Source organism: Chiloscyllium punctatum, chromosome 45 (assembly GCF_047496795.1).
Source record: "Chiloscyllium punctatum isolate Juve2018m chromosome 45, sChiPun1.3, whole genome shotgun sequence".
NCBI lineage: Eukaryota > Metazoa > Chordata > Chondrichthyes > Orectolobiformes > Hemiscylliidae > Chiloscyllium > Chiloscyllium punctatum.
In genome coordinates this window covers 45,686,554-45,699,803 of record NC_092783.1, presented here as the reverse complement: position 1 = coordinate 45,699,803, position 13,250 = coordinate 45,686,554, and the positions used below count along the sequence as shown (strand labels likewise).

Sequence of the window (13,250 nt, the reverse complement as noted above, 5' to 3'; positions counted from 1 at the left end):
TCTTTTAGTATTTTAATATTTGGAGATTTGGGAGAACATTTTAAGATTTTTACTTTCTTGCTCCTCTCTCCTTCTCTTTATTCCCTTTGATTTACTTGCTGTGACTGACTTCATATCAAATTAAATCCATAGTCCAACTGATCCTTCCAGTACAAAACCTGTACAACTCTTTTATGTTTCTTCAGTCTGACCAGTTAAAGAGGTACAAAGTTGCTTGTATTGTTCACTGGCTCCAAATGCTATAAAAGCTCTTTGATTATTGATTAATGACAATTTCAGATTCCCGTGAAGTTCTTTGTGTGAGTGTAACCAACTGCTGTTGCCATTTATTTGTCACTGACCACATTTCTTGCCTGAAGTTCCTATTTACATACAATTAATTACCTTATTTGTACCAAGCTTTGGACTCATAACTAGAAAAACAGCTCTCTTTTTTGGTTGATTTTTGCATTTAATCTTCCCTAATAAGCAAGGATTTATTTGTAGTTAACTATGTTACAGACTGGTGAACAAGAAGTAACCTTAACCATGCCCGTTTTGGCAGCACTTTAAAAACTAGAAAATTATTGTGCTTTGATTCTTTTAGATGGGCCAGGTGTTGTACGTATTGTGTCAAAGGAAAGTTTTGATAGTGATGATGTCATGATGCTAGCAATCCAGAATTCCAGACTACTGCTCTGGAGACATAGGTTTGAAAGCTACCATGGCAGATGGTGAAATTCAATAAAAGTCTAGAATTGACGCTAATCTAATGACTGTCAATTGTTATATGTCTGCATCTGGTTCACTAATGCTGTTTAGGCAAGGAAATCTACCATCCTTACCTAGTGTGGCCTACCCGTTATCCCAGACCGACAGAATGTAGTTGATTCTTAACTGCCTTCTGTGATGGCTTAGCAAGCCATTTGGTTTGAGGCCAATAAGGAATGGGCAATAAATGCTGACCCAGCCAGCAACAACCACAATCCATGAAAGAATAAAAAAAACTATAAAATTATGTTGGTTTGCATTTGTCATTTTTTATGTCTTCATATAAGAAAACTATATATATATTGCATTAAACTATCATAATTGCAACAGAAAATGTTGGCTGCCTAAAACAGTTGATACGTGGAAGCCAGATTTTGTTATCCCCAATGGTTGAGCCATTGAAGTGCATTTTATCTATAAGACACCCTATTTATATTAGTTGTTTTTGCTATTCCTCATTCTAGGAAATGGGAGGTAGTGGGAACATTTATTGTTTCAAGTAGAGTGAGAATAATCCTTTTAAATTATTAAAAATTATTGAAAATCAATTTGGTTACTGGGAGAAGAGTTATTTTATAATAGCTGAAGGGCAATTAAGATGAGCAATAAATGCTGGCCAGCCATTGATACCCACATCTACAAATATCTTTGAAAAGAAAATTAAAGAAAAAATACAATTTAGAAAATGCTGAGTTCTGTGGAAGGATCACTGGACCCAAAACATGGACTCTGATTGCTCTCCACAGATGCTGAAAAATATGTTGCTGGAAAAGCGCAGCAGGTCAGGCAGCATCCAAGGAGCAGGAGAATCGACGTTTCGGGCATAAGCCCTTCTTCAGGAATGTGTTTTTCCAGCAACACATTTTTCAGCTCTGATCTCCAGTGTCTGCAATCCTCACTTTCTCCACAGATGCTGCCAAATCTGCTTAGCTTTTCCAGGTATTTGTTTTTGTTTCTGATTTCCAGCATCCACAGTTCTTTTGGTTTTTATTTAGAATTAGAAAAATGTTTGTCAAGATGAGCATGTTCTGATTCAGTGACCTTATGTACTTTTTGAATTAATTCCCAGATCTGATTAGTTTGCCCTGCTCACATTATCACTAATACCAGATGATTAACTTGTACCAATCTGCAAGCTAGAAGGAACTTCACAAAAGCAAGAAAGTATGTAAATGCGTAGAAGTATAGATATCGAGAAATAAATATTTTCCAAACATTTCAAATGTTTAGGTAGTATTGGTATTTGTGAATGTTGATCAGGACTTATATATTTTTCATGAGTGTTGTCACTTTTTGTTTATTTTGGTTATTAACCATTTGGAGCTGATAGTAGTTCTCAGGGCAGACAATTGAATTAAGTATTTCCATGATTTATATTCAGCACTATGTAACTTCCCCATCTAACAATGCTTTGTCACTTAAATTTACCCAGTCAAACGTCTTAGGACACATATCTAGATTTTCTGATGGGCTGCAGTTTTGAACTAAATTATTAGAAGCTAGTTTTAACTAGATAAATATTTAAGTGTTTTCATTTTCTTACTACAATTTTCCAAGGTCAGTTCATTAATAAAATGCCAGATCCTGATTTGGACAATTGCAATTTGGATATAAAAATTTAACAGCCAATTAAAATTCAGAAAATCAGGGAAAGACGATTGAACACATGAAAATTTTCCAAACAGAAGTTTGTTGAGACAATGTGCAGAGTAAGGGGGGGACAAAATGCTCAAGATGCAAGCATACGTTTTCAAGCAAGTGATGGTGCAGTACAACTCCCAAGCTGTTTGATAATTAGAGCACTCGACCCTTTGGTCATATCATGACACTACTCCTATGGGTCACCTTATAATATGAATGAACATAGAGGCAGGTTGTGTTCATCCTCTATAACGGATCCTATCATCAAATAGTACAGCCTATTGACTCGGACACTGTTTCCCTAAGATAGTCACTAGCGAGATGTAACATGTAAGAAATGAAATGGTCATTGGCACCCTGGAGTTTGTGGTCAAACCAACTGTCTCAGCTTTGCATATTTCTGGCAAACATATTTGCAGATGTCTATACTCATAACTGTTCACAGATTGGGATGACACACATACCTCTCATGCAGTCATGTTCTATTTTTTTTCAAATAGGTGTGGTAAGTTGAGAAATCCATTAGGACTATTAAGGAACCCATTTACAATCGGAAAAATAACAAAAAAGTTGAGATTATTAAAGTGCAGTATCTTGAGCATTACTGTGTGCTTTCCACCACTTTTTATATATTTTACCATTGATCTGATAGCTGTGCTCATGAATTAGAATACATGAGAAAGATAAAATGACATGCAGAACATGCCACCGCCAAATTTAACATTAAAAACAAAGTTCTGATCAATTTGAGACATGCACTGATTGACATTTACTGATTTACATGAACTGATTGAAAGGTTGCATCACCAACTAGGCTGCATCATGTGCAATTTCCACACATTGTAAATGTCAATTAGTGCATGTCACAAATTGATCAGAACTTCTTTGAATGTTAACTTTGGTGACGTGTTCTACATGACATTTTATCTTTCTCATGTATTCTAATTCATAATCACAGCTATCAGATTAATTGTAAAATATAAACAATAACAAGTCAATAATAACAATAACATTGCCCCCACTGGAATGCCACTTGTCATACCTTACTAATCGGAGCATATTTTCTAACCCCACCCACCAAACAGTTGCCAACCTACAGTACAAGATCACATACAGTTCCCGGAACTCCCATTTTCATTAATAATTATCACATAGGATCTTGTTAAAAGTCTTCTCCAAAAACACATCATCCATTAACAGTGTACTGCTTACATTATTGCTTGCTTGGAGGAGGTTAGAAATGGGAAGGGCAAGGTCATCAAGAGTGAAATTTTAAAATGAAGTGATTAGGTCAGAGTTCAGGCAGGGACAGGTAAAGGGATCGTGCAAGTTAGTGTTATAGGCATTTGAGTTTTGACATGTACAATTCTAAGAGAGCATTAGAATTCTTGTCCAGAGTGTTTGAGCAGCTGATGAGTTTAGGTAGGCAATAAGAAGAATGTAGAAATAGGTAGTCCTAAACCACTGCAAAACATATGGTTTAGGTACACCCACAGTGCTATTTGTTCAGGATTTCTTTTTACAGTGAAGGAACTGGGATATTGTCAAGATGGTGTGAGGAACTTGCATGTGGAGTTTGCAAGATCTTGCTTTCCTTGACCTTCAGTTTGGAATGGATTGTGGGCAGCATTCTATCTCATTTTCAAGGGCCTCTGTGGCCGCATTAGAGCGGCTGTGTGTGCACACAGATGCACAGCGTAGGAGGAACATTGAGTGTGGATTTGAATGGTGCTGTTGAAAATGGCTTGGCAAGTTGCAATAGTGCATCTCATAAATGGTATACGCTGTAGCCGAAGTGTAATGGTGATGATGAAACTAATGATCAAGACAGTGGATAAGGCATCAGGCTGCTCATCCTGAAGTCCATGTGGCTCACCATAATTCCCAGAATTTGACCTTCTTTTGTAGCCATGGCAGTTATGTGGCTACTCCAGTTAAATTTCTGATCAGTGATGACTCTGCTTCAGGAGGTTGATCCCAGCAGCTTCAGTGATGTTAATGCTTCTGTATGTCAATCAGACTTTGGTCAGAGCTTCTTTTGTTGATAATTGCTTGCAGTAATGTGGAGCAATCCTGAATGTAATCCATGTTTTGTAACATTGGATAAACACCTAAATGCAGTACTGTCAGAGACTAATCGTGGACAATTGAATTGCTCCTGTAACTGAGAAAACAATGCCCTTGAATGCCCATCTTGCAGGTAGTTCAAAGTTTGTGGAACAAATTCTTAGGTCAAACCATTGAACTCAACTAACCATCCTGACTGGAGTGTTGCCAACATTTTCTGTTTCTGTGTCAAATGTTTTGTTATCATGACTCTCGCTTATAGGGCATGTTTGACAGGTGTATTTGTGCCTCGAAATAGCTGATGATCTTATCTAGTTATTAGAGATGCAGTGTCTGCTTATCTCAAAGAAATCTGAAGCAAAGTCTTCAATGGTAAATACAGTCGTCAATTTGAAACCATCAAGAATATCTGACATAAACATTCCAGTTCGTCATACCAAAAATAATGACGATTCAAGATTTAATTTGTGTCCACAAGAAGTATTGTTATTTATTTTGTATTTCAAGGATGATTGCAATGTTCATTATCACTATCACTGTGTTGATTACTCTTCTTTTCCTGTTTATTCTTCGCTAAGTTTATCAAGTGGCACAACCTGAACTGTGATAGAATATGTATCCGTTCTATCACTAAAGCTGTATTTTAGTAAGCCAGAGGAAATTTATCATTGTTCTTTGGAAGACTGTGGTTAAGACTTTTGACTTGCTGTTTTCGTCTGGATATCAACCATTCAAAATTTACCCCCTTTTGTAAGAATTGTACCGTAAAGCTTGGGTGACTGTGTGCTGTAAGTAGGATGCCAAGAGGCTGCAGGGTGACTTGGATGGATGGGCAAATGCAATATAATGTGGATAAATGTGAGGTTATCTACTTTGATCACAAAAACAGGAAGGCAGCTTATTATCTGAATGGTGGCAGTTTAGGAAAAGAAAAGGCGCAACAAAACCTGGTTGTCATTGATGGAACAGTCACTGAAGGTTGGCATGCAATTGCAGTAGGTGGTGTGGGAAGCTAATGGCATGTTGACCTTCATAGCGAGATGATGAGAGTATCGAACTAAGGATGTCTTACTACAGTTATACAAGGTTTTGGTGAGGCCGCACCTTGAGTTTTGTGTGCAGTTTTGGCCTCCTAGTCTGAGGAAGAACATTCTTGCTGTTAAGGGAGTCCAACGAAGATTCACCAGAGTGATTCCCAGGCTGGCAGGATTGACATAAGAGGAAAGACTGGATTGACTGGACTTGTTCTCACTGGAATTTAGAAAAATGAGAGAGGGATTTCATAGAAACATGTAAACTCCTAATAGGACAGGGCAGGCTAGATGCAGGAAGAATGGTCCTAATGTTAGGGAGGTCCAGAACTGGGGGGTCACAGTCTAAGAATAAGGGGCAAGTCATTCAGGACTGAAATGAAAAGAAATTTCTTCACTCAGAGTTGTGAGCCTATGGAATTCTCTCCACAGGAAGCTGTTGGGTCAGTTCTTTAGATATATTCAAGAGGGAGCTGGATGTGGCCCTTGTGGCTAAAGGGATCAAAGAATACGGAGAAAAAGTCGGAATGGGATACTGACATTGCATGATCAGCCATCATCATATTGAATGGTGGTGCAGGGTGTTTCTATGTTAATAAGGGTCAATATGGGTTCTTCTTCATGAGTCACTCTAAGGAAAATGTAGCGTCAAAACCAAAGTACGTAAAGCCTAACAAGGATTGTCTTGGATGCAAGGGATAATAAATAATTCCAGCATTCAAAGCAGGAAAAGCTGTGTAAAAAAACTTTTAATCTTAAATTAACCTGTTTCATCACTCCAGCGGTAACATTAGATCACCTCCTGCAGGCAAAAATCTTTGAGGACACCTGCTAACAATGTGATTTGAGTAAAATGCTAAATAGTCTGTTGGGTACTTGGATTAAAAAAAATCATCTTGGCAAGCTTTCCCCTACAATTTGAATAGGTTCTTCAATCGATTCAAGGATTATTTACTGGGAATGCTTCTATTAGGTTTGTTCTAAGTTTAGATTTGGTCGCTTTCCAAAGAAAAATGAGGTTCTGTTTCTATTACTTAGTTATTCTGAAAAGAAACGTGATCCCCACAAATATATATTGCTGCAGAATCGATCAAATATGCTACTGCATTCTTCACAAAATGAATTTTTGACTTTGAATTTGACCAATGTTATGTTATGATCTATTAACTCTTCTCTCTTCTGCAGAATGTTTCATTAAATCGCACCCGGGAGGAGGCATTGAGTACTGTGCCACATCAGAAGTAATTAGAAATTTTTCAATGAGTATCTCAACTAGTTATTAAGTTGGTATTCATTTGGACCCACTGGAATTAATTTACCAAGAATGTAACAAACAGCAATCTTAGTATCTTTTGGAACCATGGGGTTATAATATAATCTGAGATCTGTTTTTATATAATTTTCTTGATTTTTGCAGACATACAATCTAAATCACAAATCTTAAATCTTGTCAAATAACAATTTAATTCTATTTCTGTTAATAGCCAGAAACTAGCTGGCTAAAAGAGGTAATTATGATTGAACCTATCTTTAATCTTGGAATTCTGATAGACATTGTCCAATGAACAGATGAAATATGGAAAATATTTTCACAACTGGATTGCTTAATTGTGTCATGTGAATTATGAAGTCAGTCTAAAAGTGAAGATATTCTTGTACTTCACACATACCTTACAGAATCATGTTTGTCACAAATATTCCATTTTAATTTTTTGTTCATCTATATTAGTCATTGTGACAGTAATATGTCAAATTTAATATATTTTAATCTTTATTTATTTCCCTGTAAATTTTTAAAACTTTTTCAGTGAAACTAATAATGTTTCATTCCTCCAGAGTACAATATTGAGTGTTAAATGAATTTGATTCAAATTCTTGTGTTTTAAAGTCTCGTCAAGGTCACTTGAAAATCAGGCTGTCTTCTCAAAAGCTTTTGTTTTATTGGTAGTGTAAAATAGCAGCTAAACCAAATAAAAACCTCAAAAAATAAAATAGATTTGTTGTACATCATGCTGGATAGCATACACTGCCAGACACTCCTCATTTTAAATTAAAATGACACTTCAACACTAATTTGGAACATTCTTACCAAGGTCAAACTTGGTTATTTTGAAGCAGACGTTTCTTCTCAACTGCTGTATAACAGGCCCTAATCCTGTTTTGTTATTTATAGCATTTTATGTTTGTTATGAGAACAATCATTTTTTAAAATAAAACGAGGTGGGTATTTTTGTAGTGTGGTAGACAAGTGATTTTTTTTGTTAGTACAAATTTTCTGAATTGTTTTGCTTCATTTCTGTTGCATTTATATTCCAAATGTGTTTTTTGGTAGCTACTATGATAATGTTTAATAGAACTGGAAAACTATCTAGCAACGCAGAGTTGCAACAAGGAAGCCACAACTAACAAGATGGAGGCCTCAGTATTTTGTATCGATAACTGAGTTTCAGCAAAATGACTTGTGGACTGCATAACCACAATTTCAGTTGTGCTCAAGCTTTTAACCACTTAATTAATAGGGCTTGAGATAATTTATGTGGCCAGATTATTAATTGGAAATCAGTAATTTCTCAATACTGCACTGTCAAAAATTTCAAGATTAACAAAATGCTAATCAAGGATTCATCTTGTTAAGTTTCTTTCCACTCACAAGTGGATCTTCAAACCTTATTTGTACTACAGTAAAATGTGTGAATTTAATTTTAACATGTCAAATGTTATTGTGGTGTTCAATTGCAAGTGTCCTTATTTTCAAAATGACTATTTTCTGTACTATAAACATTCTCCAATGAAATCTAGAACTCTTTGCTTAGCATTCATTGCCACAGGGAAACTTTTGTATAACTGTGATAAAAGCATGCATGCATTTAATCCCTAAGAAGTTTCTCTGTGCTATGCATGCCGTGTAAATAGTTCCCAACTCAACAAAAACCATTTACTCACAAAAGCTGTAGCACCTGTCACTAAATGGGGTGAATTGATCCCAAGAATTTGTGGGCTGAAAAGTAGTGAGCCTCAAAATAAACCATTGGTGATTCTGACTTTGTTAACTTATCGAATACAGAAGCTTTGTAACAGGCTAAGTCCTATTTATAAAAGTGTTTCATATATTGAACACAGCCTAAAGATTTTACTTTAGAATGTCTGGTTCCAGAATGTCTCTTGAATATGTCATCATTTAATTATTTGAATTTCCTAATTGTCTGTTTGTTTATGCAGGCATTCAGTTTTTGGAAGAGTCCATTTACATAGAGTTCACTGTAACTTGCTATAACTGCACACATTGGCATTGTTGACCGATGTTAATCTGCCTTGGCTCATCTCACCTGCTATCCGTTCAACATTTTGTAAAGTAATGTTATAAATATGACTGTGCCTCCCACAAAGTAAACGTTTCTCTGTCTTTTGTTCTGGTACACTTTTTAAAGTGGAAATATGTATTGTTGTTGTGAAAAGGGCCTGCAAGTTAAACCCACTGAAGGGAGAAAGAACACAGATTGGCTGTCAATTACTAGTCAACAAATTCTTTGTCCCCAAAGCCAAGTGAAAATAAGTCGATTCCTCTGGATACTGCAGCATTTATGAGAGCTTTTTGATGCTACCATCCAGCTATGTAACTACTGGTATCGAAAGCAAATTGAGTTTCCAGAAGTCTTGAGTTTGTTGCTTATAGGCCTATTTACTGTGAGAAGATAATGGTCTAAACGCACAATTAGATGCATCTAAATGCACACTGCACAAGTTCCCAGAATAATGTATTGTAAACTATGATAAATGTTGTAAATTTAATATTGGGACATATTTTTAAATGTAGCTGACAAATCCATCTTTGTAGTTTGAAGTGTATAAGATTATTTTGAATTGTTGAGTATGTTCAATGGTAGTTTCATTGTCCAAAAGGTTTGTTTAATTTAATGAAAAGCTCATCCAAAAGAAATGCTATACCACCATTTTTGCACAAAGCAGTAGAAAAATTTTTTATCTTCATTAAACTGTCCATTTTTAATCTTAAATATTTTATCTTTATTCAGATTGTACGTTTGCTCGCTGAGCTGATAGGTTTGTTCTCAGACATTTCGGCACCATGCTGGGTAACATCAGTGAGCCTCCGTTGAAGCGCTGGTGTTCTGTTCCATTTTCGATGTAGCTGTGGTGGGTGATATCATTTCCAGTTCTATGGGGTTGGTAAATGGGGTCCAAATCAATCTGTTTATTGACAGAGTTCCGGTTTGAATGCCAGGTCTCTAGGAATTCCTGTGCATGTCTCTGTTTAGTCTGTCCTGGGATGGATGCTGTTCCAGTCGACGTGGTGTCGTCCGCCTATGTGTAAGGGTGCTAATGATAGCTAGTCATGTCTTTAGTTGGCTAGTTGGTGTTCGTGGATCCTGGTGGCTAGTTTCCTTCTTGTCTGTCCAATGTCGTGTTTGTTACAGTCCTTGCAGGGTATTTTTTAAATGACATCATTTGGCTAGTTGTTGGTATAGGGTCCTTTAGGTTCATCAGTAGCTATTTCAGTGTGTTGGTAACCACCAGGATACACGAATACCAACTAGCCACCAAAAGACATAACCAGCTGTCACTAGCACACACACAGACAAAGAAGGATACCACTTTGACTGGGACAATACATCCATCCCAGGACTGGCTAAACAGGGACAGGGGATTTCCTAGAGGACAGGCATTCAGACTGCAACTCCATCAATAAACAAATTGACTTGGATCCATTTACCAAACTCTCAGAAAAAGAACCGGAAATGATATCATCCACCTTAGCAACCAAAACACCTAAATAGTAAGTGGGACAGAACACCAATGCTTCATTGAAGCCTCAATGATGATGTTACCTAGCATGGTAACAAGGCGTCTGAGAATAGACCTACCAAGTCAGTGAGAAAACTTACAACCTGAACCTCAACCTGAGCTACAAATCTTCTCAAAAATCACATTTTATCTTTGTACTTTGTTATAATTGGGAGGAACTGCGGGCCATTGGTTAAAATGGAATAATTCATGTCTATGAACAGTTATGTACATGCTTTTTATTCTTTAAGAAAAATATTGCTTCATTTCTCTGCATGTGTAATTCTCAAGAAGGGAAAATGTACTCATCTGAAAAAATAAATTGTATCCTGTATAAAATATGCAGTATCTTGACATTCATTTGATTACACATCACTTAACAATATAATTGATACTTTTCTTCCTTTTCAGTCTTTGCTGATTGGTCCATTATAACTATTACCTCCACCCGAGGTTAAGCTAATTCAGTAGTGTTAAAAGTGCTCCAAGAATAAATGCGTTTATGGATTAGTGGAATCAGAGCAGTTGGTAAATTTTGTCAGTTTATAGGCAGGTTATCCTGGTGAGACATATTACGCACCTTGGTTTCATTTTTTAGCAGATATAGTCCATGCATATGCATATCATAAATTTGAATGTATGCAATTATTTTGAGTTTCCAGATAAACTTAGGTGCTCAGTGTGTAAATTAAGAATGGTCTCTTGGTGGACAGCAGTGAGACAGTTTGTTACTGGTAACTCAAGCTATCAAGTAAATGGGTGAGACTAGCAATGACCCTGTGGTATTGTCGATAGACTCAGTCAAGAAATTCAGCTAATGTGGTTTGAATTCTGCCACGGCTAATGGTGGAATTTGAATTCCAATTTTAAAAATCTGGAATTAAGATTATCTGGAAAAACCCATCTGACTCACTAATGTCCTTCAGGGAAAGAAATCTGCCATCCTAACCTGGTCTGACCTATATGTGATTTCAGACCTACAGCAATGTAGCTGACTCTCAACAACCCTTTGAAATAACCTAGAAAGCTACTCAGTTGTATCAATTGCTATGATTTCTTAACAAAGAAATTAAACCAGATGGACCACCTGGCATTGACCTGGGCATTGGAAAAGACTGGCAAAAATAGCCCTGTCAACCCTACAAAGTCCTGCTTATTAGCCCCCAGATGTTAGTACCAAATTGTGTCAGCTGTCTCTCAGACTAGCCTGACATAGTGATACTCTCAGAATCATGTCATATAGACAAGGCTCCAGACACCACAATCACCATCCCTAGAAATGTTTTGTCCCACTGGCAGGACAGATCCAGCAGAGGTGGTGATACAGAGAACAATCTATCTTAGTCCCTCTAGTGGTATCCAGTATCATGGATACCTTAATTTAAGCAAATTTGTTTACTCCATGATATCAAGAAACGGTTGAAGGAACTAGATAGTGGAACAGTTAAAGACTCTGACAAGATTCCATTAATGGTACTGAAGGCTTGTGTTCCAGAACTTGCTGCTCCCCTAGCCATGTTCTACCAGTACAGTTACAACATTGCCATCTACCCAACAATGTGGAAAATTGCCCAGGTGTGGCCTGCTCACATACACACAGGACAAATCCGAGTCAAATAGCGTCCCCTCAGTCTACTCTCAATTAAAGGTGAGGTGCTGGAAGGTGTCATCAAAAGTGCTATCAAACAGCACCTGCTCAGCAATGCCCACTTTGAGACTGCAGGCATGGATTTAAGTTAAGGGACAGGAAGTTTAGAGGGGATGTGAGGAAAACGTTTTTCATCCAGAAAATGTTGCATGTCTGGAACTTACTGCCTGGACAGGTAGACACCTTCACCGCATTTAACTATTTAGATGGCAAAGCATATAAGACTATGAACCAAGTGCTGGAAATTGGGATTAGAAATGTTAGGTGGTTGTTTTTGCCCAGCACAGACTCCAAGGGCTGAAAGGCCTTTTTCTATGCTGCAGACCTCTATGACTGTAAAAGCAAAATTAAGTTGGTTCTCTTTTAATAAACAGTAATAATTTAATAAATTGTTGCTTCAATAAACAGTATTTTTGTAATAGAGTTCTCATTTACAAAACTAAGCACATCTATAATCAAAAAGAAATGTAAATTGATCTGCTTTATGAACTGAAAGATATGTTACTCTTTACATTACTTCTATAAATGGTGACATTGATTTTAGGCCTTGTTTAATTACACTTTATTTTATTGTGATAAAACGGAAATTATCTGTCAAATCAAAACCTGTAAAGTGTTTCTCAGAAAGAAAGGCAGTCCTCAGATACTGATACCAATGACGATATATAATCTTGGTGAAGAATGCTTACCAACTGCCTGAGAGCTAAAATTATTCTGTCAGCATCCTGTCACCCTGTAAACCTCTTTTACCAGTAGTAGCCACATTTAGATTGATTTATAAAGATTGGACTCAATAGTTCTAAAGGCACAGCCAGTTTAAATATTGATCCTTTTTCAGAATGGATAATAGTATGTAAGGTACCTTGTCCAGGTTATTGTAGCACAGCATTATTGCCCTCCCATGGAACCACAATTGTCCTGGTTAGAGTCCCATTCTTGAGTGCTTCTTCCATATTTCTATCATGGATTGAATTCAATAACCCCTTTTCTATCTCTATCTGCTTTGGTGCAAGGTGATATTGGCTCCTTTTATGTGTTCACACCCATTGTCTGGTCCTCCTTGTATGACAACATTGGATAATTTTGTCCCTGGCCAACTAGTTTGTTTTCCTATATATAGTGATGAAGACCCTGTTCTATTTTGCTATTTACTTTGCCTCCACAAAATTGACAATTGAATATTGTCATAGCAAACTCAAATTATTCTTCAACCAAACATTTGATGGCATAAGTCAGCACTTTGGTATCCACCATTATCTCCCATAGACATTCACTTCACCTGAACAATATAAGGAGATTGCCCTTTAGAGTAA

The 13,250-nt window shown here is 36.8% G+C and overlaps 1 protein-coding gene across 1 annotated transcript in view; it reads left to right on the top strand.

Annotated features, from left to right (window-relative positions):
- Positions 1–10,613, top strand: part of LOC140467340 (6-phosphofructo-2-kinase/fructose-2,6-bisphosphatase 2-like) — a 90,485-nt gene extending 79,872 nt beyond the window's left edge. Inside the window, exons 14-15 of the mRNA XM_072563633.1 lie at positions 6,675–6,730; positions 8,709–10,613. Coding sequence (XP_072419734.1) covers positions 6,675–6,730; positions 8,709–8,763 — 111 coding nt within the window. The 3' untranslated portion in view covers positions 8,764–10,613. The remainder of the gene's footprint in view (positions 1–6,674; positions 6,731–8,708) is intronic.
- The last annotated feature ends 2,637 nt before the right edge of the window (positions 10,614–13,250 follow it).